General features: G+C 46.9%; 1 protein-coding gene across 1 annotated transcript in view; it reads left to right on the forward strand.

Moving 5' to 3' along the window:
- Window positions 1–27,005, forward strand: part of LOC134909439 (actin-like protein 6A) — a 196,576-nt gene extending 169,571 nt beyond the window's left edge. Inside the window, exons 12-14 of the mRNA XM_063916315.1 lie at window positions 11,912–12,007; window positions 25,442–25,528; window positions 26,549–27,005. Of these exons, the coding sequence (XP_063772385.1) occupies window positions 11,912–12,007; window positions 25,442–25,528; window positions 26,549–26,629 (264 nt within the window). The 3' untranslated portion in view covers window positions 26,630–27,005. The remainder of the gene's footprint in view (window positions 1–11,911; window positions 12,008–25,441; window positions 25,529–26,548) is intronic.
- The last annotated feature ends 353 nt before the right edge of the window (window positions 27,006–27,358 follow it).

A 27,358-nucleotide genomic window follows, 5' to 3' on the forward strand; every position in this document is an offset into this window, starting at 1 on the left:
TGGCTTCTTACGAAGCAATTCCATTCGGCAGATTCCATGCACGAATTTTCCAGAGGGATCTGTTAGACAAATGGTCAGGGTCGCATCTTCAGATGCACCAGCGGATAACCCTGTCTCCAAGGACAAGGGTATCTCTTCTGTGGTGGTTGCAGAGTGCTCATCTATTGGAGGGCCGCAGATTCGGCATACAGGATTGGATCCTGGTGACCACGGACGCCAGCCTGAGAGGCTGGGGAGCAGTCACTCAAGGAAGAAACTTCCAGGGAGTGTGGACGAGCCTGGAAACGTCTCTTCACATAAACATTCTGGAACTAAGAGCAATCTACAATGCTCTAAGCCAGGCAGAACCTCTGCTTCAAGGAAAACCGGTGTTGATCCAGTCGGACAACATCACGGCAGTCGCCCATGTGAACAGACAGGGCGGCACAAGAAGCAGGAGTGCAATGGCAGAAGCTGCAAGGATTCTTCGCTGGGCAGAGAATCATGTGATAGCACTGTCAGCAGTGTTCATCCCGGGAGTGGACAACTGGGAAGCAGACTTCCTCAGCAGACACGACCTTCACCCGGGAGAGTGGGGACTTCATCCGGAAGTCTTCCACATGCTGGTAACCCATTGGGAAAGACCAATGGTGGACATGATGGCGTCTCGCCTCAACAAAAAACTGGACAGGTATTGCGCCAGGTCAAGAGATCCGCAGGCAATAGCTGTGGACGCGCTGGTAACGCCTTGGGTGTACCAGTCGGTGTATGTGTTTCCTCCTCTGCCTCTCATACCAAAAGTATTGAGAATTATACGGCAAAGAGGCGTAAGAACGATACTAGTGGTTCCGGATTGGCCAAGAAGGACTTGGTACCCGGAACTTCAAGAGATGATCACGGAAGATCCGTGGCCTCTACCTCTAAGGAGGGACTTGCTTCAGCAGGGTCCCTGTCTGTTTCAAGACTTACCGCGGCTGCGTTTGACGGCATGGCGGTTGAACGCCGGATCCTAAAGGAAAAAGGCATGCCGGAAGAAGTCATTCCTACTTTGATTAAAGCAAGGAAGGAAGTAACCGTGCAACACTATCACCGCATTTGGCGAAGATATGTTGCGTGGTGCGAGGATCGGAGTGCTCCGACGGAGGAATTTCAACTGGGTCGATTCCTACATTTCCTGCAATCAGGATTGTCTATGGGTCTCAAATTGGGATCTATTAAGGTTCAAATTTCGGCCCTGTCGATTTTCTTTCAAAAAGAATTGGCTTCAGTTCCTGAAGTCCAGACTTTTGTTAAGGGAGTGCTGCATATACAGCCTCCTGTGGTGCCTCCAGTGGCACCGTGGGATCTCAATGTGGTTTTGGAATTTCTAAAATCTCATTGGTTTGAACCACTAAAAAAGGTGGATTTAAAATATCTCACATGGAAAGTGACCATGTTACTAGCCCTGGCTTCGGCCAGGAGAGTGTCAGAACTGGCAGCTTTATTCTTACAAAAGCCCATATCTGATTTTCCATTCGGACAGGGCAGAACTGCGGACTCGTCCGCATTTTCTCCCTAAGGTGGTGTCAGCATTTCATCTGAACCAGCCTATTGTAGTGCCTGCGGCTACAAGTGACTTGGAGGACTCCAAGTTACTGGACGTTGTCAGAGCATTAAAAATATATATTGCAAGGACAGCTGGAGTCAGAAAATCTGACTCGTTGTTTATATTGTATGCACCCAACAAGATGGGTGCTCCTGCGTCTAAGCAGACGATTGCTCGTTGGATCTGTAGCACAATCCAACTTGCACATTCTGTGGCAGGCCTGCCACAGCCTACATCTGTAAAGGCCCACTCCACAAGGAAGGTGGGCTCATCTTGGGCGGCTGCCCGAGGGGTCTCGGCATTACAACTTTGCCGAGCAGCTACGTGGTCAGGGGAGAACACGTTTGTAAAATTTTACAAATTTGATACTCTGGCTAAGGAGGACCTGGAGTTCTCTCATTCGGTGCTGCAGAGTCATCCGCACTCTCCCGCCCGTTTTGGGAGCTTTGGTATAATCCCCATGGTCCTTTCAGGAACCCCAGCATCCACTAGGACGATAGAGAAAATAAGAATTTACTTACCGATAATTCTATTTCTCGGAGTCCGTAGTGGATGCTGGGCGCCCATCCCAAGTGCGGATTATCTGCAATAATTGTACATAGTTATTGTTAACTAATTCGGGTTATTGTTAAGAAGCCATCTTTCAGAGGCTCCTCTGTTATCATACTGTTAACTGGTTTTGATCACAAGTTGTACGGTGTGATTGGTGTGGCTGGTATGAGTCTTACCCGGGATTCAAAATTCCTCCCTTATTGTGTACGCTCGTCCGGGCACAGTACCTAACTGGCTTGGAGGAGGGTCATAGGGGGAGGAGCCAGTGCACACCACCTGATCGGAAAGCTTTACTTTTGTGCCCTGTCTCCTGCGGAGCCGCTATTCCCCATGGTCCTTTCAGGAACCCCAGCATCCACTACGGACTCCGAGAAATAGAATTATCGGTAAGTAAATTCTTATTTTTTCCAGAGTCAGATGAATTAAATGAGGTGTGTGATAAAGCGTGGGTTTCCCCCGATAAAAAACTGCTGATTTCTAATAAATTATTGGTACTATACCCTTTCCCGCCAGAGGTTAGGGCACGTTGGGAAACACCCCCTAGGGTAGATAAGGCGCTCACACGCTTATCAAAACAAGTGGCGTTACCGTCTCCTGATACGGCCGCTCTCAAGGAACCAGCTGATAGAAGGCTGGAAAATATCTTAAAAGGTATATACAAACATACCGGTGTTATACTGCGACCAGCGATCGCCTCAGCCTGGATGTGCAGCGCTGGAGTGGCTTGGTCGGATTCCCTGACTGAAAATATTGATACCCTGGATAGGGACAGTATATTATTAACTATAGAGCATTTAAAGGATGCATTACTATATATGCGAGATGCACAGAGGGATATTTGCACCCTGGCATCTAGAGTAAGTGCGATGTCCATTTCTGCCAGAAGAACGTTATGGACGCGACAGTGGTCAGGTGATGCGGATTCCAAACGACATATGGAAGTATTGCCGTATAAAGGGGAGGAGTTATTTGGTGTCGGTCTATCGGACCTGGTGGCCACAGCAACGGCTGGAAAATCCACCTTTTTACCCCAGGTCACCTCTCAGCAGAAAAAGACACCGTCTTTTCAAACCCAGTCCTTTCGTCCCTATAAGGGCAAGAGGGAAAAAGGCCGCTCGTTCCTGCCCCGGGGCAGAGGAAGGGGAAAAAGACTGCACCATGCAGCCTCTTCCCAGGAGCAGAAGCCCTCCCCCGCTTCTGCCAAGTCCTCAGCATGACGCTGGGGCTCTGAAAGCAGACTCGGGCACGGTGGGGGGCCGTCTCAAGAATTTCAGCGCGCAGTGGGCTCACTCGCAAGTGGACCCCTGGATCCTGCAGGTAGTATCACAGGGGTACAAATTGGAATTCGAGACGTCTCCTCCTCGCCGGTTCCTGAAGTCTGCTCTACCAACGTCTCCCTCCGACAGGGAGGCAGTATTGGAAGCTATTTACAAGCTGTATTCCCAGCAGGTGATAATCAAGGTACCCCTCCTACAACAGGGAAAGGGGTATTATTCCACGCTGTTTGTGGTACCGAAGCCGGACGGCTCGGTGAGACCAATTTTAAATCTAAAATCTTTGAACACTTGCATAAAAAGGTTCAAATTCAAGATGGAGTCACTCAGAGTAGTGATAGCGAACCTGGATGAAGGGGACTATATGGTATCTCTAGACATCAAGGATGCTTATCTCCATGTCCCAATCTACCCTTCTCACCAAGGGTACCTCAGGTTTGTGATACAAAACTGTCATTATCAGTTTCAGACGCTGCCGTTTGGATTGTCCACGGCACCACGGGTCTTTACCAAGGTAATGGCCGAAATGATGATTCTTCTTCGAAGAAAAGGCGTATTAATTATCCCTTACTTGGACGATCTCCTGATAAGGGCAAGGTCCAGGGAACAGTTAGAGGTCGGAGTAGCACTATCTCAGGTAGTGCTACGTCAGCACGGGTGGATTCTAAATATCCCAAAATCACAGCTGATTCCAACAACACGTCTACTGTTCCTAGGGATGATTCTGGACACAGTCCAGAAAAAGGTGTTTCTCCCGGAGGAGAAGGCCAGGGAGTTATCCGAGCTAGTCAGGAACCTCCTAAAACCAGGACAAGTATCAGTGCACGAGAGTCCTGGGAAAAATGGTGGCTTCTTACGAAGCGATTCCATTCGGAAGATTCCATGCAAGAACTTTTCAGTGGGATCTGCTGGACAAATGGTCCGGATCGCATCTTCAGATGCATCAGCGGATAACCCTATCTCCAAGGACAAGGGTATCTCTCCTGTGGTGGTTACAGAAGGCTCATCTTCTAGAGGGCCGCAGATTCGGCATTCAGGATTGGATGCTGGTAACCACGGATGCCAGCCTGAGAGGCTGGGGACAACCGGTATTGATCCAGTCGGACAACATCACGGCTGTCGCCCACGTAAACAGACAGGGCGGCACAAGAAGCAGGAGGGCAATGGCAGAAGCTGCAAGGATTCTCCGCTGGGCGGAAAATCATGTGATAGCACTGTCAGCAGTGTTCATTCCGGGAGTGGACAACTGGGAAGCAGACTTCCTCAGCAGACACGACCTCCACCTGGGGGAGTGGGGACTTCATCCAGAAGTCTTCCAAGTGATTGTAAACCGTTGGGAAAAACCAAAGGTGGACATGATGGCGTCCCGTCTCAACAAGAAACTGGACAGATATTGCGCCAGGTCAAGGGACCCTCAGGCAATAGCGGTGGACGCTCTGGTAACTCCGTGGGTGTTCCAGTCGGTATATGTGTTCCCTCCTCTTCCTCTCATACCAAAAGTACTGAGAATCATAAGAAGGAGAGGAGTAAGAACGATACTCGTGGCTCCGGATTGGCCAAGAAGAACTTGGTACCCGGAGCTGCAAGAGATGCTCACGGAGGACCCGTGGCATCTACCTCTAAGGAAGGACCTGCTCCAGCAGGGACCTTGTCTGTTCCAAGACTTACCGCGGCTGCGTTTGATGGCATGGCGGTTGAACGCCGGATCCTGAAGGAAAAAGGCATTCCAGATGAAGTCATCCCTACCCTGATCAAGGCCAGGAAGGATGTAACTGCAAAACATTATCATCGCATTTGGCGAAAATATGTTGCGTGGTGTGAGGCCAAGAAGGCCCCTACGGAGGAATTTCAACTGGGTCGTTTCCTACATTTCCTGCAAGCAGGATTGTCTATGGGCCTAAAATTAGGATCCATTAAGGTTCAAATTTCGGCCCTGTCGATCTTCTTCCAGAAAGAACTGGCTTCAGTGCCTGAAGTTCAGACGTTTGTCAAAGGGGTACTGCATATACAGCCTCCTTTTGTGCCTCCAGTGGCACCTTTGGGATCTCAATGTAGTTTTAGGGTTCCTAAAATCACATTGGTTTGAACCACTTGCCACAGTGGATTTGAAATATCTCACATGGAAAGTGGTAATGCTGTTGGCCCTGGCTTCAGCCAGGCGCGTTTCAGAATTGGCGGCTTTATCCTATAAAAGCCCTTACCTGATATTTCATTCGGATAGGGCGGAATTGAGGACTCGTCCTCAATTTCTCCCTAAGGTGGTTTCAGCGTTTCACATGAATCAACCTATTGTGGTACCTGTGGCTACTAGGGACTTGGAGGACTCCAAGTTGCTGGACGTAGTCAGGGCCCTGAAAATGTTTCCAGGACGGCTGGAGTCAGAAAATCTGACTCGCTGTTTATACTGTATGCACCCAACAAGCTGGGTGCTCCTGCTTCTAAGCAGACGATTGCTCGTTGGATTTGTAGTACAATTCAACTTGCACATTCTGTGGCAGGCCTGCCACAGCCAAAATCTGTAAAAGCCCATTCCACAAGGAAGGTGGGCTCATCTTGGGCGGCTGCCCGAGGGGTCTCGGCTTTACAACTTTGCCGAGCAGCTACTTGGTCAGGGGCAAACACGTTTGCTAAATTCTACAAATTTGATACCCTGGCTGAGGAGGACCTGGAGTTCTCTCATTCGGTGCTGCAGAGTCATCCGCACTCTCCCGCCCGTTTGGGAGCTTTGGTATAATCCCCATGGTCCTTACGGAGTTCCCAGCATCCACTAGGACGTCAGAGAAAATAAGAATTTACTTACCGATAATTCTATTTCTCATAGTCCGTAGTGGATGCTGGGCGCCCATCCCAAGTGCGGATTGTCTGCAATACTTGTATATAGTTATTGTTACAAACAAATCGGGTTGTTTATTGTTGGAAGCCATCTTTTCAGAGGCACCTACGGTTATCATACTGTTAACTGGGTTCAGATCACGAGTTGTACGGTGTGATTGGTGTGGCTGGTATGAGTCTTACCCGGGATTCAAGATCCTTCCTTATTATGTACGCTCGTCCGGGCACCGTATCTTAACTGAGGCTTGGAGGAGGGTCATAGGGGGAGGAGCCAGTGCACACCAGCTAGTCTAAAGCTTTTACTTTTTGTGCCCAGTCTCCTGCGGAGCCGCTATTCCCCATGGTCCTTACGGAGTTCCCAGCATCCACTACGGACTATGAGAAATAGAATTATCGGTAAGTAAATTCTTATTTTTTCTCTGTGGTTTGGTCACCATATCTCTCCTTTATCTCTGCTAGTGCTGACTACACTGAGCAGGGGTTTGGGATATTGTGCTGCTGATAATTGTACTGTGTTCTGAGGGTAACGGTTCTGGGGCGGAACACACTGCTGGTGTTGCTGAAGCCACAGGCACATATGAGGAGAATATAGCAGCTGTGGGCTCTGGTTCTGGGGGCTCCCTGCCCCCCAGTGGGACTGTTGCAACGGAGGCACATACTGACCCACCGTGGGCCTGCTTCTGCATACGCTAGTTCATAAATTAACACCCCCTATAGGACCCCCAATGCTGGTACAACCGTATGTGGTCCCTGCAGCTAACCCGCCGTGGGCGGACGATTTATCTGCTCAATTAAAGAGGTTGAACCAGTCCTTGACTACTAAAAAGTCTGACCAACGCTCGCTTAAGTCCAAGAGGTCCTCTAAGCGAGCGCTCGTCTCCTCACAATCCACTGCTGTCACGGACACCTCGTCAGGAACAGAGCTGTCTAAGAATTGGGAAACACCTCCTCCAGTGGACTCACATGTGGCTAGGATGGTGGTTTCCTCAGCTCTACCTGTCGCTACCGTCACGTCTCTGAAAGAGCCTACGGATAAACGTGTAGAGGGTTGTCTAAAAGCGATTTACACCCCCATGGGTGCTGCACAAAGGCCCACTATTGCAGCTACATGGGCTGCTGAGGCTATTGAAGCATGGGCCTTGGAGTTAGAAGCTGAAATCTCCTCTGACCATGCTAGACAATGCTTGTCATATATTGTCACAGCTTCTCGATATATTAAAGAGGCGGCTTCTGATGCCGGTATCCTAGCAGCCAAGGCCTCTACTACGTCAGTCCTGGCTCGCCGGATATTGTGGCTGAGATCCTGGTCTGTGGATCTGGACTCTAGAAAAACCCTGGAGGTACTCCCTTTCAAGGGAGATATTCTGTTTGGGGAGGACTTAAATAAGATAGTGGCTGACTTGGCTCCTGCCAAAACTGTCTGAATACCTAATACCACTCCTTCTGTGTCGAAGGCTAAAGGTACGTCATTTCGCCCCTTTCGTCCTTCAGGTAAAGCAAAAGGTCAGGTGTACCATAAGCAGGCCCGCACTTCCAAACCTGGTAAACCGAAGCCCAAAAGAGCCAGGGCTGCCCGTCAGCCAGCTGCCAAGACCGATAAGCCTGAGGCATGGGGATCCCAGGGTGGGGGGCCGGCTTCTAGGGTATACCCAGGAATGGTTGAAGACCACTACAGATGCCTGGGTACGGGAAGTCGTCACTCGAGGTTACGCCATAGCCTTCAAACACCGACCCCCTCATCGATTTTGCAAGACAGACGTCCCGTCGGACCAGACAAAGGCAAACACTCTGCATTCGGTGGTACAGACCCTCCTGGATACAGGAGTCGTAGTACAGGTGCATCTTGCTCAGAGGGGCCGGGGGTACTATTCTCTGCTGTTTCTAGTCCCGAAACCGAATGGGTCCTCCCGGCCAATTCTCAACCTCAAGGCACTGAACAGGTTTGTGAAGGTTTCCAAGTTCCGTATGAAAACCCTTCGCTCTATATTTCTGGCCTTGGAACCTGGGGACTACATGGTCTTCCTGGACATACAGGATGCTTACCTGCATATTCCTATAGCAGTGTCACATCAACAATACCTGAGGTTCGCTATTGGCAACCTCCATTACCAGTTTTGTGCGTTACCTTTTGGTTTAACAACGGCTCCGCGAGTCTTCACCAAAGTTATGGCGGTGATGACGGTGGTACTCCGCCGTCAAGGGGTCAGGATACTGCCGTATCTGGACGACTTGTTAATCCTGGCAAATTCCCCAGATCTTCTCCTGCGTCATCTGGATATAACGGTCCGGTTTCTACAAGCCCACGGGTGGCTCATCAACTGGAAGAAATCCTCCCTGGTCCCTGCTCAGAGCATGGTGCACCTGGGAGTGCTGTTGGACACTCACAACCAGAGGTTGTTCTTGTCTCAGGAGAAAGTCCTGAAGCTTCAGGACAGGATTCGTTACTTCCTTTCTCGTCCGCAAGTGTCGATTACATTCGGCGATGCAGGTGCTGGGCCTCATGGTCTCAGCATTCGACATGGTGGAGTATGCTCCAATTCCATTCTCGGCCCCTCCAGAGGCTGATTCTAGCCAAGTGGGACGGCCTGCCTCACCGGATCAGGTCTTACATGATCTCATTGACTCCGGAGGTCCGTCTGTCGCTACTTTGGTGGCTCTGGGACCAACAGTTGTGCTGGGGCCGTCCCTTCTGGATATCCAACTGGGTCCTGTTGATGACAGATGCCAGTCTAAGAGGTTGGGGCGCGGTGCTGGAGCAACACTCCCTTCAGGGTCGGTGGACCAAGGAGGAATCTCTCCTCTCGATCAACATTCTGGAGTTGTGGGCAGTCTTCAATGCGTTGAACCTAGCCCAGCATTTGATTCAGAACTGTCCTGTTCAAGTACAGTCGGACAACACCACCACGGTGGCTTACATAAATCATCAAGGCGGCACTCGAAGCCGTTTGGCAATGAAGGAAGCCTCACGGATTCTACGTTGGGCAGAACGCTATCTACCGGCAATATTCATTCCGGGAGTCCTGACTTGGGAAGCGGACTTTCTCAGTCGTCAGGACGTGCATGCCGGCAAGTGGGGCCTCCATCCAGAAGTGTTTCAACTCCTCGTGGAAAGGTGGGGTCTTCCAGATGTGGATCTGATGGCGTCTTGACACAATCACAAGGTTCTGGTTTTCGGAGCAAGAACAAGGGATCCTCAAGCAGCATTCGTGGATGCGCTGGCGGTACCGTGGAGGTTTCGGCTGCCGTACGTGTTCCCTCCGGTGTCACTCCTGCCCAGGGTACTTCGGAAGTTCAAGCAAGGAAAAGGAAATCTGCTTCTCATAGCTCCGGCGTGGCCCAGATGGCACTGGTTCTCAGACCTGCAGGGCCTGTCGTCAGAGCGTCCAATTCTACTTCCACAACGCCCAGACCTCCTCGTTCAGGGCCCCTGTGTCTACCAGGACCTAGCCCGGCTGTCTTTGACGGCGTGGCTCTTGAAGCTTCCGTCTTGAGGGCTAAGGGTTTTTCTGAAGAGGTCATTAAAACTATGTTGCGGGCCCGGAAACCGGCTTCTGCTCTGATTTACCATAGGGTCTGGCATTCCTACTTTGTTTGGTGCGCATCTAACAATTATGACGCGTCCAAGTTTAGTACAGCCAAGCTTTTGGCTTTTTTTCAGCAGGGCCTGGCTTTAGGCCTGCGTCTGGCCTCCCTTAAGGTTCATATTTCTGCCTTGTCGGTGTGGTTTCAGAGAAAAATTGCGACTTTACCTGATGTTCATACTTTCATTTAGGGTATGTTGCGTATCCAGCCTCCCTATGTCCCGCCTGTGGCTCCTTGGGGCTTGTCGGTGGTTTTGGAGGCGTTGCAGGAACCTCCATATGAACCCCTGGGTTCAGCTGACCTTAAGTGTCTTTCCTTTAAGGTGGTGTTCTTGCTGGCTATTACCTCTGCTAGAAGATTGTAGGATCTGGGTGCCTTGTCTTGTAGTTCCCCATATCTGATTTTTCACCGTGACCGGGCGGTTCTTAGGACTCGTCCCGGATATTTGCCTAAGGTGGTTTCTTCGTTCCACTTTAATCAGGAGATTGTGGTTCCGGCCTTTGTCTCTCCGCTCTTTGGGAGACAAATCAGGTCTTTGGATGTGGTACGGGCTCTCCGTATCTATGTGAAGAGAACTGCTTCTATTCGAAAATCTGATTCTCTTTTTGTTTTGTTTGAATTTCACAAACGTGGCTGGCCTGCTCACCAGCAGACCCTGGCCAGATGGATTAGAATGGTGATTGCACATGCTTATGTGAAGGCTGGTCTCTCTGCTCCTGAAAACATTAAGGCCCATTCTACTCGGTCTGTTGGACCTTCTTGGGCGGCCCAACGTGGTGCGACCCTTGAACAATTGTGCAAGGCGGCTACGTGGTCTTACGTGAACACGTTCATAAGGTTCTATGCCTTCGATGCTGCCGCTTCCCAGGATGCTTCCTTTGGACGCCGGGTTCTTGTTCCCGCTACAGTGCGTCCCCTCCTATAAGGAACTGCTTTAGGACATCCCCATTGTCCAGACTTGTGGAGCCCAGTGTACCCCGCAGCAGAAAACGAGTTTTATGGTAAGAACTTACCCTTGTTAAAACTCTTTCTGCGAGGTACACTGGGCTCCACAAGGCGCCCACCCTGACGCACTTGGCTTCTTTGGGTTGATATGGCATTAGCCGCTGACACTTCTCTTGTCGTGAGAGTGTGGTGTATGTGGCTACTAACCGTTGTCGTCTCTCTTCCCGCTACTGCATTGGGCTGGTTAACTAAAACTGAGCTCCTGTGCTGGGAGGCGGGGTGATATAGGAGGCGGCGCTGTGCATTCTGGGAACAGTCAAAGCTTTGAGTCTGTTGGTGCCTCGGATCAAGATCCTACTCTACACCCCATTGTCCAGACTTGTGGAGCCCAGTGTACCTCGCAGAAAGCGTTTTAACAAGGGTAAGTTCTTACCATAAAACTCGTTATCTCCCTCATAGTGTTTTACCATAATAACAGAATCACAGAACATGGACAGCGGCTGGCAATGATTCTTTAAGGCTGTATACAAGACATACTGTCCATTGTGTGGAGAACAGAATACGTTCTTGCCCATCTACCTTGCAACCGGTCCTTGTTGCACAGCAGCTACATAAAAGTATTATCATTCGCTGTCTGTGACATCCAGGTGATCCATTCATTGGACCATGAACCATAGATTTAGCTTTATGAAACAGCATTTACAGTTAATTGATTGAGTGGTATGCACATCGGTATTAGTAATAGGCAGGACACAGTGATGTAAAAGTGATGTCAGTCTGATTCAGTGTAATGCAAAGTGATAAGCTCCCTTTACACCATAGCAATAATGCTACAATAAAAAAAAAGTTTATTTTTTACAGGAACACTTTACTTATTGTTACTTTAACTGATCATATCCATGCTATATGATGCCCATGTTTCCTAGGGTTCTAAATGGGTTGGGTATGTGTTACCAGCGGATTTACTGTCTGATAATGATTGAAGTCTTAGAAACTATTTTTAAAAAATGAACCTGTCATTAAACTCTTGGTTATGAAGAAAGGTAGACTTAAATGAGGGGGATATTTGGTGGTGAAGGTCAAAGTTCAGTCAGTTTCATTGCTGCAATTTCTGTTTTTAAGTGTAAGGAATTCTGTAATTCCTAATCTTTATGTTCTGTAGGGATTGTATGGTAGTGTGATCGTAGCAGGAGGAAATACCTTGGTACAGGGCTTTACAGACAGATTGACAAGAGAACTCTCGCAGAAAACGCCGCCGGTAAGTTTGGGGTGTCCTTTTAGGAATGAGTTTGTTGCAAACAGAATATAATATGATTGATAACATATACAGTATATGCTAGCCATTAAGTAATAAAAGCGCCGCTCAAAATTAAAGAGTTCAGTTTATATGAATAGTACAAGTTTTACTTGCCCCGTAAGGGCTGTTCTTGTGATCCTCCAGGGTCCCCCCCCCCTCCTCCTCTCCCTCCTTGCTGATTACCTCTTTGAAACAGGAAGAGCAGGCTTGGTCTGTCCAAAAAAAAAAAACATTCTCAAGGGCTAGTAAATTTATATAAAAAAAACTTCGTTTTGGATCTGAGGAAAAATATACATTTCTCTAACGTCCTAGTGGATGCTGGGGACTCCGTCAGGACCATGGGGAATAGCGGGCTCCGCAGGAGACAGGGCACATCTAAAAAGCTCTTTAGGTCACATGGTGTGTACTGGCTCCTCCCCCTATGACCCTCCTCCAGGCTTCAGTTAGGTTTCTGTGCCCGGCCGAGTAGGGTGCAACCTGGATGGCTCTCTTATAGAGCTGTTTAGAAAAGTCTTTTTTAGGTTTAAACTAATCAGTGATACCTGCTGGCGACAGGATCACTGCAACGTGGGACTTAGGGGAGAGACTTGCAACTCACCTGCGTGCAGGAGGATTGAAGTCTTAGGCTACTGGACACTGAGCTCCAGAGGGAGTCGGAACACAGGTCAGCCTGGGGTTCGTCCCGGAGCCGCGCCGCCGATCCCCCTTACAGACGCTGAAGACGGCAGAGACGGAGGTCCGGTGACAGGCGGCAGAAGGCTTCTAAGTCTTCATAGAGGTAGCGCACAGCACTGCAGCTGTGCGCCATTGTTGTCTCACAGGCTCACTGACACGGTCACGGAGGGTGCAGGGCGCTGCTGGGGGCGCCCTGGGCAGCAATATAAATACCTAATTTGGCAAAAGAAATACACCACATATAGCCATTAAGGCTATATGTATGTATTTTAACCCAGGCCAGTATTAAAAAACCGGGAGGAAAAGCCCGCCGAGAAAGGGGCGGAGCTTATTCTCCTCAGCACACAGGCGCCATTTTCCCTCACAGAAAGGCTGAGGGGAAGGCTCCCATGCTCTCCCCTGCACTGCACTACAGAAACAGGGTTATAACAGAGAGGGGGGGCAATGATTTGGCGATATAAATATATATTAAATGCTATAAGGGAGGAACACTTATATAAAGGTTGTCCCTGTATAATTATAGCATTTTGGTGTGTGCTGGCAAACTCTCCCTCTGTCTCCCCAAAGGGCTAGTGGGTCCTGTCCTCTATCAGAGCATTCCCTGTGTGTGTGCTATAGGTCGGTACGTGTGTGTCGACATGTATGAGGAAAATGTTGGTGAGGAGACTGAGCAAATTGCCTGTAATAGTGATGTCACTCTCTAGGGAGTCGACACATGAATGGATGGCTTACTTATGGAATTACGTGATAATGTCAACACGCTGCAAGCCGGTTGACGACATGAGACAGCCGGCGGACAAATTAGTATTGGTCCAGGCGTCTCAGACACCGTCAGGGGCTTGTAAAAACGCCCATTTACCTCAGTCGGTCGACAGACACTGACACGGACACTGACCCCAGTGTCGACGGTGAAGAAACAAACGTATTTTTCCTTTAGGGCCACAAGTTACATGTTAAGGGCAATGAAGGAGGTGTTACATATTTCTGATACCACAAGTACCACAAATAAGGGTATTTTGTTGGGTGGGAATAAACTACTTGTAGTTTTGCCTGAATCAGATAAATTAAATGAAGTGTGTGATGATACGTGGGGTTCCTCCGATAGAAAGTTATGGGCGGTATACCCTTTCCCGCCAGAAGTAAGGGCGAGTTGGAAAACACACCTTAGGGTGGATAAGGCGCTCACACGCTTGTAAAAACATGGCGTTACCGTCTCCAGATACGGCCGCCTCAAGGAGCCAGCTGATAGGATGCTGGAAAATATCATAACAGTATATACACACATACTGGTGTTATACTACGACCAGCAATCGCCTCAGCATGGATGTGCAGCGCTGAGGGGGCTTGGTCGGATTTCCTGACTGAAAATTTTGATACCCTTGACAGGGACAAGATTTTATTTACTATAGAGCATTTTAAGGATGCATTTCTATATATGCGTGATGCGCAGAGGCATATATTGTATTCTGGCATCAAGAGTAAATGTGATGTACATATCTGCCAGACGAAGACACGACAGTGGTCAGGTGAGGCAGATTACAGACGGCATATGGAAGTATTGCTGTATAAAGGGGCGGTCCATTGGACCTGGTGGCCATGGCAACAGCTGAAAAATCCACCTTTTGTTACCCCGAGTCACATATCGGCAAGAAAGGACACAGTCTTTTCAGTCTCAGTCCTTTCGTCCCCATACGGGCAGGCGGGCAAAGGCCAGTCATATCTGCCCAGGGGTAGAGGAAAGGGAAGAAGACTGCAGCAAGCAGCCCATTCCCAGGAACAGAAGCCCCTCACAGCTTCTGCCAAGTCCGCAGCATAACTCTGGGGCCGTACAAGCGGACTCAGGTGCGGTAGGGGGTCATCTCAAGAGTTTCAGCACGCAGTGGGCTCACTCGCAAGGGAACTCCGGGATCCTACATGTAGTATCCCAGGTGTACATTAGAAATTCGAGACGTCTCCCCCTCACACAATTCACAGGCTGTATTCCCAGCAGGTGATAATCAAAGTACCCCTTTTACAGAAGGGGGTAGTATTCCACACTATATTGTGGTACTGAAGCCAACCGGCTCGGTGAGATCTGAAATATTTGAACACTTACATACAAGCGTTCAAATCAAGATGGAGTCACTCGGAGCAGTGATAGCGAACCAGGAAGAAGGGGACGATATGGTGTCACTGGATATCAGGGACGCTTACCTACAGGTCCAAATTTGCCCTTCTCACCAAGGGTACTTCAGGTTCCTGGTACAGAACTGTCACTATCAGTTCAGACGCTGCCGTTTGGATTGTCCACGGCGCCCCGGGTCTTTACCAAGGTAATGGCCGGAATGATGAATTTTCTTAAAAGAAACATGGACGCTTTCCTGATAAGGGCAAGGTCCAGAGAACAGTTGGAGGTCGGAGTAGCACTATCTTAAGTAGTGCTACGACAGCACGAGTGGATTCTAAATATTCCAAAATCGCAGCTTTTTCCGACGACACGTCTACTGTTCCTAGGGATGATTCTGGACACAGTCCAGAAAAACGTGTTTCTCCCAGTGGAGAAAGCCAGGGAGTTATCCGAGATAATCGGGATCCTCCTAAAACCAGGAAAAGTGTCAGTGCATCATTGCACAAGAGTCCTGGTAAAAATGGTGGCTTATTACGAAGCAATTCCATTCGGCAGATTTCCCGCAAGAACTCTTCAATGGGATCTGCTGGACAAATGGTCCGGATCGCATCCTCAGATGCATCAGCGGATAACCCTATATCCAAGGACAAGGGTGTCTCTCCTGTGGTGATTACAGAGTGCTCATCTTCTAGAGGGCCGCAGATTCGGCATTCAGGATTGGATGCCGGTGACCACGGAGGCCAGCCTGAGAGGCTGGGGAACAGTCACACAAGGAAAAAATTTCCAGGGAAGTGTGATTAAGTCTGGAGAATTCTCTCCGCATAAATAAGCTTAGAGCAAATATATAATGCTCCAAACTTAGCAAGACCTCTGCTTCAAGGTCAGCCGGTATTGATCCAGTGGGATAACATCACGGCAGTCGCCCACGTAAACAGAAAGGGCGGCACAAGAAGCAGGAGGGCAGTGTCAAAACTGCAAGGATTTTTCGCTAGGCGGAAAATCATGTGATAGCACTGTCAGCAGTGTTCTTTCCGGGAGTGGACGACTGGGAAGCAGACTTCCTCAGCAGGCATTACCTCCACCCGGGAGAGTGGAAACTTCATAGGGAAGTTTTTCAGCATGATTGTGGACCGTTGGCAAAGACCAAAGGTGGACATGATGGCGTCCCGCCCGAACAAAAAACGGGACAGGTATTCCGCCAGGTCTTGAGACCTTCAGGCGATAGCTGTGGATGTTCTGGTAACACCGTGGGTGTACCAGTCAGTGTATGTGTTCCCTCCTCTGTTTCTCATAACCAAGGTATTGAGAATTATAAGACATAGAGGAGTATGAACTATACTAGTGGCTCCGGATTGGCCAAGAGGGACTTGGTACCCGGAACTTCAAGAGATGCTCACAGAGGACTAAGGGCCTGGGGAGCTAAGATGGGACTTGCTTCAGCAAGTACCATGTATATTCCAAGATTTACCGCGGCTGCGTGTGACGGCATGGCGGTTGAATGCCGGATCCTGAAGGGAAAAGACATTCCATAAGAGGTCATACCTACCTTGGTTAAAGCCAGGAAGGAGGTGACCGCACAACGTCATCACCACATGTGGTGAAAATATGTTGCGTGGGTAAGGCCAGGAAGGCTCCACGAAGGAAATTCAACTAGGTCGATTTCTGCACTTCCTGAAAATAGGAGTGTTTTGAGCCTCAAATTGGGGTTCATTAAGATTTAAATTTCGGCCCTGTAGATTTTCTTCCAGAAAAAAAAAAAAAAAAATTTGACTTCAGTTCCTGAAGTCCAGATTATAAAGGGTGTATTGCATATACAGTTTTTTTGTGCCTCTAGGGGCACCGTGAGATCTCAACATAGTGTTGGGATTCCTTAAAATCATATTGGTTTGAACCGCTCAAATCTGTGGATTTGAAATATCTCACATGGAAAGTGACCATGCTGTTGACCAATATCTCACATGGAAAGTGACCATGTTGTTAGCCCTGGCCTCGGCCAGGCGATTGTCAGAATGGGCGGCTGTGTCTTACAAAAGCCCATATTATAATTTTCCATTTGAACTGGGACTCGTCTCCAGTTTCTTCCTAAAGGGGTGTCAGCGTTTTCACCTGAAACAACCTATTGTGGTGCCTGAGGCTACTGGGGACTTGGAGGACTCCAAGTTACTAGACGTTGTCAGGGCCCTAAAAATAAATATATATATATATATATATATATATATATATAGTTAGGACGGCTTGCTGTTTATATTGTATGCACCCAACAAGCTGGGTGCGTCTGCTTCTAAGCAGTCTATTGCACGCTGGATTTGTAGTACAATTCAGCTTGCACATTCTGTGGCAGGCCTGTCACAGTCGAAATATGTAGATGCCATTCCACAAGGAAGGTGGCATTCATCCTGGGCGGCTGCCCGAGGAGTCTCGGCATTATAACTTTGTCGAGCAGTTACGTAGTCAAGGGAGAACACGTTTGTAAAATTTTACAAATTTGATACTCTGGCTAAAGAGGACCTGGAGTTCTCTCATTCGGTGCTGCAGAGTCATCCGCACTCTCCCGCCCGTTTGGGAGCTTTGGTATAATCCCCATGGTCCTGACGGAGTCCCCAGCATCCACTAGGACGTTAGAGAAAATAAGATTTTACTTACCGATAAATCTATTTCTCGTAGTCCGTAGTGGATGCTGGGCGCCCATCCCAAGTGCGGATTGTCTGCAATGTTTGTACATAGTTATTGTTACAAAAAAATCGGGTTATTACTATTGTTGTGAGCCATCTTCTTAGAGGCTACTTCGTTTTGTTATCATACTGTTAACTGGGTTCAGATCACAAGTTGTACGGTGTGATTGGTGTGGCTGGTATGAGTCTTACCCGGGATTCAAGATCCTTCCTTATTGTGTACGCTCGTCCGGGCACAGTACCTAACTGAAGCCTGGAGGAGGGTCATAGGGGGAGGAGCCAGTACACACCATGTGACCTAAAGAGCTTTTTAGATGTGCCCTGTCTCCTGCGGAGCCCGCTATTCCCCATGGTCCTGACGGAGTCCCCAGCATCCACTACGGACTACGAGAAATAGATTTATCGGTAAGTAAAATCTTATTATATACATATATTTCTAGTGCTACCCTTTCGTTACTTCTGGATTAATTTGAACAAAATTATTAGAAAAGATATAGTGGATTATTTCACCTTTCAGGAAAGCATTTAAATATCAACCATCCAACAATATATCAAAGATGTCAACTCTATTAAAAACACAAGCATAAATAAAATCATTGTACACTCGCACATAAAATATTACCACTGCTCCTCACCGACCCTTCAAATATTAACTGTAATAGTCCTCCGTAGGAATTATTCAGACAGAGCTTTCAGGTATCATGTGAATTGGGACTTCAATGTATATACTGTATGTGTATGTTCCATGGGGTTACGCTGAGATTATTGCCCTGTTCGTGGAACCATGTTTGACACGTCGTGGACATTGTCCTGCTGGAGGTAACCAAGAAGGGAAAACTGTGGCTATAAAGAGATGCATGTAGTTAGCATCAATTCTCGGGTCAGCTGTGGCATTTAAAGATGCTCGGTCATGTATAAAGTGGTCAAATGTGTGCTAAGAAAACGTTCCCTACACCCCTAACTGACAGAAGGCAAGATGGATCCATGTATTCCTGTTTATGCAAAATAACTGTCACACCATTTAAATATCATGTCAGAAATCAAGATTCGCCAGACCAGGCAACATTTTTCCAATCCTCAGCTGTCCAGGTTTGGTGAGCCTTGTTTTCTGACTTCAGGGTTCGACTTGCCGTGTTCCAGGATGCTTTTGCTGTATGTAACACGTGGTTATTTGTACTGTTGTCTTCTGGTCAGCTTGAGCCTATCTGACCATTTATTTATTAACCAGGGTCGGGGAAAAATTAGCGACCAACGGTGTTTCTAAAAGTAAATCTCTCAATAAGAGGGCTAAATACTAAGAATTTGTTTTAAAGCAAAAATATATAAATGGAGAAAATTTTGAGATAAAAAGTAGAATAAGTTTATTCTAAAAATATACAATAATTGTAAACTAAAACATATAGGGATCCACAACATATATAAGAGAGGGTAAAGGCCAAAAAAACTAAAAAGGTCAAGACTAAAATAATAAGAGTTTGACCTTATCTTTAGTGAGTCAGAGGTACACCCAACGTGTTTCGTCTGTCTGACTTCATCAAGGGGTCACCCTATTTATATATTTTTGTTTTAAAACATAAATTCTTAGTATTTAGCCTTCTTATTGAGAGATTTACTTTTAGAAACACCGTTGGTTGCTGATACCTCTATCCCCCCATCCATATTTTACTTAGCAGCATTTTACCCATGCTGAACATTTAGGGGCTAGCTGACACCCTATATCTATAAGGGAGTGGTCTGATTGTCAGTAGTTTTTTCTTTTTTCTTTTGTGTTTTTATCAATGCATGTGGTGCCATACTCCTATTGCTTTTGATAGAGAGATATATATATATATATATATATCTCTATCTCTCTATCTATCTCTCTCTCTCTCTCTCTCTATAATATCTCTCTCTCTCTCTCTCTCTCTCTCTCTCTCTATATATATATATATATATATATATATATATATATATATATATATATATATATATATATATATATATCTCTTTCATCCACTAGGGGACACTGGAGCAGTACTTTAGACATTAGGGGTGTGAAGCTTGCAACTGGAGGTGTGGCACAATCTAAAATTAGCATTGTGTGCACAGCCGGTTCCTCCCCCTTCACATCCCTCCACCCTCAGTTTAGAAAATTGTGCTAGGAGGTACAAGCACAAAAAGGGAGCTCCTGCTCCTTGCAGTTTTCCTTTATTTAATTAGAATTTTTATTTTTTATACTCATTCATGACTGGCCCAATCCCTCCTAATTAAAAGGAGGGTGCAGGTTTTAAAAGACAAATCTTTAAGAAGAGCCCAATCCCACCTAGCAAAGGAGGGAGCAGGCAGAACCCAAGTGGACATAGCCCAATCCTTCCTAACAAAAGGAAGGTGCAGGCGTTACTGAAAGGAGACTGGGATCCCAATAAAGGGATCTGCTTCTCTCTTCCCAAAAACAAAAATCCGGAGCACAGAGACAGTGAGTACTGGTTGTATTCAGGGCCCTTAGTCAGACACATGAGGCTGTATCACGGCGGGTGCAGCATCCCCCGCCCGCTCCCCTATTATAGTAAATTAATTTTCAAACCTTACCGCCCCAGCACTGAAGGGGAGACAGGAGAAGGAGCTTCACATTCAGCGCTGTCCCAGAGCGCTCGTATGTTACTCCCGCCGACTGCGGAAGGAGGTCAAGGGGAGACTGCGGGCTGTGTCTCTCACCGCCGCCCGCCCGCTGACGCGCCCGCCTTGCTGATGCACAGCCGCCCGCTCGGATGGTCCCGCCGGCCGCTGCGGCGCGCCCGCCCGGCACTTCCACCGCCTCGCTGAGGCACAGCCGCTCTTCCCTGCAGCTGCACAGAGAGCGGAGGGCTGAGAGAGACGGGGGCACAGTAACAATACTCTTGATGTGAGCGGCGGCTTTGAAACATATCAGGGGTTTTTCTTTAATGAAGTACATACTATTTTTTAGTGGCGGCCATCTTTACATACAGTAAAGGGCGCCAAGTGTCTTTTCAGCAAAAGTACAGCCCCCACTAGTGACAACATTTCCCTCAGCCAGTGAAAGGACAGAGGGAGGGGTTGGTTACACCTAGGTTAGACATAGGAAAGATGTAGTAATTGCTCCCTCTGCTGGTAGTTTTTATTTTAGGTCTCTGCTGCAAAGGATTTGTTTGACATGGTTTAAATCAAGCATCTTTATGCTTTATAATTTTCAAGGGACTTCTAATACAAAGATCCTAGGAAAATTTAAGGAAACGTCTGGATATCAACCCCGACCTCACAACTGAATCACAGTTTTAGTATGCGAGGGTTGCAAAGAGGCTGTTTAGTGTACTCACTATTTTATTTATTTTTTCTCAGAATCCAGCCAGATAAATCCAGTATACAACTGTTCCCGTCATCTACTACGGTATTCCGTTACCTTAGATGCAGGCTCCTCAACATATAATATTGCCATACTATTTATATTTTCAACGGACTTCTATTATAAAGATCCTAACGAAAATACAAGGAAGCAAGCGGATACAAACTCTACCATCGGAGCTGAGTTACGGTTTGAGGTGTAGAGGTTGCATGTCGGCTGGTGTTTCTCTTTAATTATTTTTTATTTATTTATATAAATATATTTTGGTCCTGTTCTAGATTCTATATAAAGAAGGGAACAGTAATTCCAGTCGGATCCGATTGTTTTGCTTCTGTCATCTCTCATAGCCTTTCTCTTTCTAGTTAAAAGGTGAAAGCGCCACGAAAGATCCTGGTAGGGGGTTTCCATGACAGGTTTCATGCAAAGACCTCCAACGGGACAGAGACCTGTTATGTTTGTACGTAATGTATCAAAGGCAACACACGGGTTCGAGCTGAGGAAGGCGGTCCCGGGGTGCTTAGACAGGGACGCTCCACCCGGGAGCAGTGCTCCGCTAGGACAAGGATAACCTTGTAGATAGAATCTCCGATGGGATACCGGAATCCCGCACACAACAATCAGTGTTGCGGGATTCTCAAAGACGATGGAGGACTTGCTCATCAGGTTAACGGCTCTCGCACAAGCGGTAACAATGTGCAAGGCGGTTAAAAGGGCCTCTTCCTCTCGTACCGGAAACAAGATGGAAGCGGGTTTTCTCATTGATACAATGGGTGAGTTGATTGAATCTCACCTAGACGCCGAATTTCCAGAAGTGGACAAGGCAATCACAACAATCTGTGATCCTAGACTTTAAGGTACAATGAGTAAAGGAGCCCGTAGATTCGACTTGTTTGAATTCCAAAAGCGCGTTCAGCAGTGTTTTCCAATTCCTAAATCCCTCCAGTCTCAAATGGAGGAGGTTTTGGAACCACCCTGACTAACGGTTTCTATTTCCCAAAAAAAAAAAAGGGTTTCCAGTAACTTATTCCCTTCCTAAGAGTATAATGGATAAATGGGAGTTTCCGCCGCTTGTGGGCGTTTTCCTAGGACGGTTGTCAAAGAAGACAATCTTACGGTTACCTCATATAATGACCTTAAGAGGCTGACGCAGCTTTAACGTCAATTTTTGTGGCAGGCGCAGCACAAAGACCTACGGTCGTCTGCGCGGGGGTTGACAAGGCCGTGGGAACATGGTCTGGACGCATAGTACAGGCTATTTAAGGGGAAAATGGCTTGGAAGAAGTTACCCAACTGGCGTAATACAATCGAGATTCAGCTTCACACTTGTGTCAAGCCTCTAGGGATATTCACACCAAGGTGCGGTAGAATACCCCCCTTTGAGGACGAGATGTTTTTCGGTCCAGTTTTGGACAAGTGGATTTCGCAAGCTATGGTGTCCACTTGTCTGCCTACTCCTTATATAAGAACCATGACACAGGTTAGGAGAGGTTATTCGGGACCAGCGGGTAATTCTTTTAGAGCTCAGTCCTTGCGAGCCCGAGGAAGAGTTTTTGGTACACAAGTACGTGGGGGCAAAGGTAGAGGCCGCTCACAGGCAGCCAGAAAGCGGGATGAATCTGCTGACAAGACCGTGACAGGACGGTCTCACGGCTCACCTGGTATTCCCCTTGGTGGGCGAAAGTCTGCAGTTGCCTCGGTGCCCTCAGAACAGAATAAGAACTACTGCCGGCAAGGGAAAGATTACTACGTTCAGAGGTCTTTCTCCCGGTTGCCGCCTCTCAGTGAGGAATGGCTCTCATTCCGGCCAGTACTCAATTTAAAGGTTTTTAAACCGGTCTCTAAGAGTCTACAAATTCAGACTGGAATCAATCCAGTCGATCATTGCAGGTTTAGAACATGCAGATCTGCATATCCCAATCTGGGCCCCTCACCAGGCTCACATAAGGTTTGCACTGCTGATGGATCGCTACCAATTCAGGGCCTGGCTGGTCAGTCTATGACTGGCCCCAAGACTCTTGACAGAAGATCATGGCATTCATGTTTGCAGACTCTGGACGGTTGAAGTCACGATTCGTCCTTATCTAGGCGACATGCTAATCAATGCATCCTCTCGAGACCAGTTGATCAGGGATGTTCACACATCCCATCCATTCTCGTTCAACATGGGGAGATTGTGAATTTCCAGAGATCCAACCTCTGGCTAACTCAACAGATTCAATTCCTCGGTCTCCTCTTGGACAGGGTACTACTGAGAGGATTCCTACCAAACAACAAGGTCCAGGACCTACAGAGATTAGTAGCTCAGGTACTGAGGTCCGGAACGATTTTCTACACCTCTGTGTGGAATTGTTCGGGGAGTTGGTGGCAGGCTTCATTCCCGTCCATTACAGATAAACCTCATTGCTCAGGGAGCAAGGTCACACGGGCTTCTACGTCAAAGACTCCGACTTCCACCACGCTTACGCACTTCCTTACTTTATTTCTCATGGCACAGGAATCTCGCAGCAGGCTAGAGTTTCGATATTTGGGAATGGTGGTTCCTGCCAGCAGACGCCAGCCTCAAAGGTTGGGGTGCCGTCTTAAAATAGCATTAGTTTCGGAGCAGTTGGACGCTCCTGGTGAATACCTCTGTCTTGGCCAAAGGGGCCAGGTCATTGGTCAATACTTAAGGATGCAGTTGAACCCAGTCACGACGACGGCATACGTAGCCCGTCAATGAGGAAAAAGGAACGGAATGGCGTTAATGGAAGACGCACAAAAAAAAAAAGTATCCGAGACAAAGGGTCCAACAGCTGAAGAAGTGGACACATTAACACTTTCTTAGTGTTGCAGGAGAGTTTACATTTTTCCACCTTTCCAACTCATTCTCAGGGTTCTAAAAAGGGTTGAAACGAGAGCGAGTGTCTGTGATTCTAATCGCACCAGATTGGCCCGCTGCGTGGGTTACCAACGGAAGATCCTTTAAGGTTATCTCAGAGAGGGCCCTGCTATTTCAGGGACCGTTCCAACATCCAGAAACGGGCTACTTTTAACGGCGCGGTTATTGAAACCCGGATCCTATGAAACAGAGGGTTACCAGGATCGACTATTCTTACGATGATTGCCGCTAGGAAGCCGGTCACAGCCATACACTACTACAAGCATTAGTAGAGGTAATAGAGCTAGTGTCATGAGGTGGGTGGAATTCGGCGAACTTCCACTTCTCCAGACTTCTACTTTTCCTTTTGGCAGATCAGGAAGTAGGACTGAGGGTTCTCTGAGCGGTCAAGTTTCGGTTCCATCCATCCTATTTCGACAGCGGTTAACTGCCTTGCCTGAGGTTCAAACCTTTGTACAGGGGGATCCAACCCCCTTCTTCGTTCTTTTACTGCGTCTTGGCACTGAAATGTGGTGTTTAAACAGACCTGAAATGTCTATCTTAGACGGTCACGTTAATGCTGGCCTTGGCTCCGGCCAGGCGGTTTTCTGGATTGGGAGCTTTTGGGCAGATCTCAGTACAAAAGCAGCTTTCCTTCCTATGGTTGTTTCGGAGCTTCGAGTAACCCAACCAATTGTATTCTATTTTCCGGGTCTTGCAGATAGAGACGTGTCCTGGGCTGTGTCCGAGTTTACTGGGTTTGCCTACAAGTTACTTCGTCCTTCAGAATGTCGGATCATTTCTTGGTTCTTTGTGATGAGCCTCAGAAGCGTATGACAAGCATCTGAGCAGTCTTGGTTTAGACTTGCCATTCGGCAAGCTTACATGTCCTGTGGCAAACGAGTTCCGTTTCAGACGGGTGCTCCTTCCACCCGACCAGTGGGCGACTCCTGGGCGGCGGCCAGAGGGGTTTCCACTACTTACCTTTGCAGGGCGGCACTGTGGTCCTCAGCCCACAGGTTCGCAAGATTTTACAGGTTAATACCTTTGCGTCCGGGGACTCTAAGTCCGGATGTTTAGTTTTGCAGGCCACCGACAGCACTCCCTCCCTGGGAGATAACTTTGGGACGTCCCCTAATGTCTAAAGTACTGCTCCAGTGTCCCCTAGTGGATGAAAGAGAAAAGAGGATTTTGGTACTTACCGATAAATCCATTTCTCTGAATCCTCTAGGGGATACTGGACGCCCGCCTCGGTGCTGTCAGCCTGCTGGGTTCACATTTCCTGTTCAAAGGACTCTTGTGACTCTCAGGGTTAGTCCCTAGACGTTGACGAACAAGGTCATAGGATCAAATCACATTGGGGCTCTGTGCCCAATATAGATTTTCCAAGGTTTGTAAAAACAGCGTTCGCTTTTCAGTTGAGTTCTTGGTTGCTGTTTGATAGGTTGTACGGTTCGGTTCCTCGCCATGAGCTCAAGTATTATGTCCTCTTCTCTCAGTCAAATCTTCTAAACTGAGGGTGGAGGGATGTGAAGGGGGAGGAACCGGCTGTGCACACAATACTAATTTTAGATTGTACCACACCTCCGGTTGCAAGCTTCACACCCCTAATGTCTAAAGTACTGCTCCAGTGTCCCCTAGAGAATTCAGAGAAATGGATTTATCGGTAAGTACCAAAATCCTCTTTTTAGATTTATTTTTTTCATTCAAATATTTAACTTTCTCCTTTTTCTATTTATTTCAGAGTATGAGGTTAAAGCTAATTGCAAACAACACAACTGTAGAAAGGAGGTTTAGCTCATGGATCGGTGGCTCTATCCTCGCCTCTCTGGTGAGTGAACATTATTTATGGCTCTCACTTTGCACGGTCATTTAAACACGTATATGGTAACTGTGGGTTGTTCAGCAGGTTTTGTTTTTTTGTTTTTCCCCCGTTCCATTGTTAAAATTAAACATAGGAGAGCAGATTTTACATTTAGTAAACATAACCGTGAAAAAGTGCTCTTGACTCTGTCATCAAAAATGATCACTTTTAGGGGGATATTTACGAAAGCTTGGAGAGAGACAAAGTACTAACCAATCAGCTTATAACTCATTTTGCAAACAGCCTGTGAAAGCTGATTAGCACTTTATCTCTCACAATTTTCTCTGAGCTTTGATAAATACACCCCCCCTCCCCCTTCCCCCCAATCCTCCCCCTTCTTTATAACTGGAGTGAGAGTCAAAAGCAGATGTAACTGTATCCTAAATGGTAGAGTACATATGTGTTCAGACATCACAAATTCAACGTGACTTAAACAGTTTTTCAAAACCACTTACACTAGATAGAATTCATTGTGGATGTTTAATGTTTATAAAATAGAGTATGTACTGTATGTTAGATTCCAACTTAATAAAAGCCCATGGCTTAAGTTTTATTGATCTCTGATGCAGTGCAGGCCATTTAAAAAGTTTGACTAAGTCTACCCCAATATTCACCCAGGAGAGAGTCCAAGAACTTGTGTCAAATATAACTGACCATGGCAATGTCCCCCTTCCCATTCTCTCTGCTGTAGACAAGTGAAGTGAAACAGCGTATGGAGGTTATATTGCACTGTGCATTGTTTCCTCTCTCTCCCTTTATAGCTGTTTTCCCAGGTTTCCTCGCTCCTCTAGACCAGTGGGGTGGTCTGAGACTTACAGATTGGTATTCCATTTGCAGAAACAACGTAGCTGGTTGGAAGACAAATTTTTAGACAAATCTTTCGATCAGGTTAAATGTAATTATAAATGAATGAAATGACAAATCTGTTGACAAAGATAGATGAGGTTGTTCCCCTCACCATCTAACTTTTCTATTATCTTCCTACAGGGAACCTTCCAACAAATGTGGATATCAAAGCAGGAATATGAAGAAGGAGGGAAACAGTGTGTGGAAAGAAAATGCCCTTAAGTCACTTCCAGGCCACCGCACGGTTCTTGTGCCCTTATCTGAAATAGCTTTAGAGTACTCAGGAAACCGACGGACTTCTTTTGTAGTTAATATCCTCCTGTATTCCTTTAACTCCTCCATAGACGTTTGGTTAACACATTTGCATTTATTGCATTTGTTTCCAAGCAATAACCTATTTTTTAATCCTTTTCATGAAGCTTCCCTTTTTAGACGGACTCCTTTTGTAAATGCAGTTTTTGGCAACGTGATACACAATAAAAGTAATAGATTGAGTTATAGATATTTGTCAGAACCTGCATTCTAAATGTTGTTGTTGGAATTTTTTTTTTATATATATATGTAAAATATTTAAAATAAAAAAGCTAATTAAACTTAACATCCTTTTTTATATGTAGCATATTATGTTGAATGATTGGATTATTAAAGTTACTGCCTAAACACAATTGTTGTAATATCAACCTTTATATAATAGTGCAATGTTAAATGTAATACAGTATGTTTAATGTACCGTTCTAGTATGATGTGTAAAATCTAACATTTAGTAGGAAACTAGCTGTCCCTTCCTTTGCCTGGATGTTTTTTTTTCTCTCCAGTATTTCTCCTCTCTCCTGTTTTATAATAAAGAGGGCACACTACGATTTATTTAGAAAAAAAAATTAGGCACATTATTACATGTATAGGAAACTTTTTATTTTTTATTTTTTCCTTTTAAAACATATACAATTGGGA

This window comes from Pseudophryne corroboree, chromosome 4 (genome assembly GCF_028390025.1).
Source record: "Pseudophryne corroboree isolate aPseCor3 chromosome 4, aPseCor3.hap2, whole genome shotgun sequence".
Lineage (NCBI taxonomy): Eukaryota > Metazoa > Chordata > Amphibia > Anura > Myobatrachidae > Pseudophryne > Pseudophryne corroboree.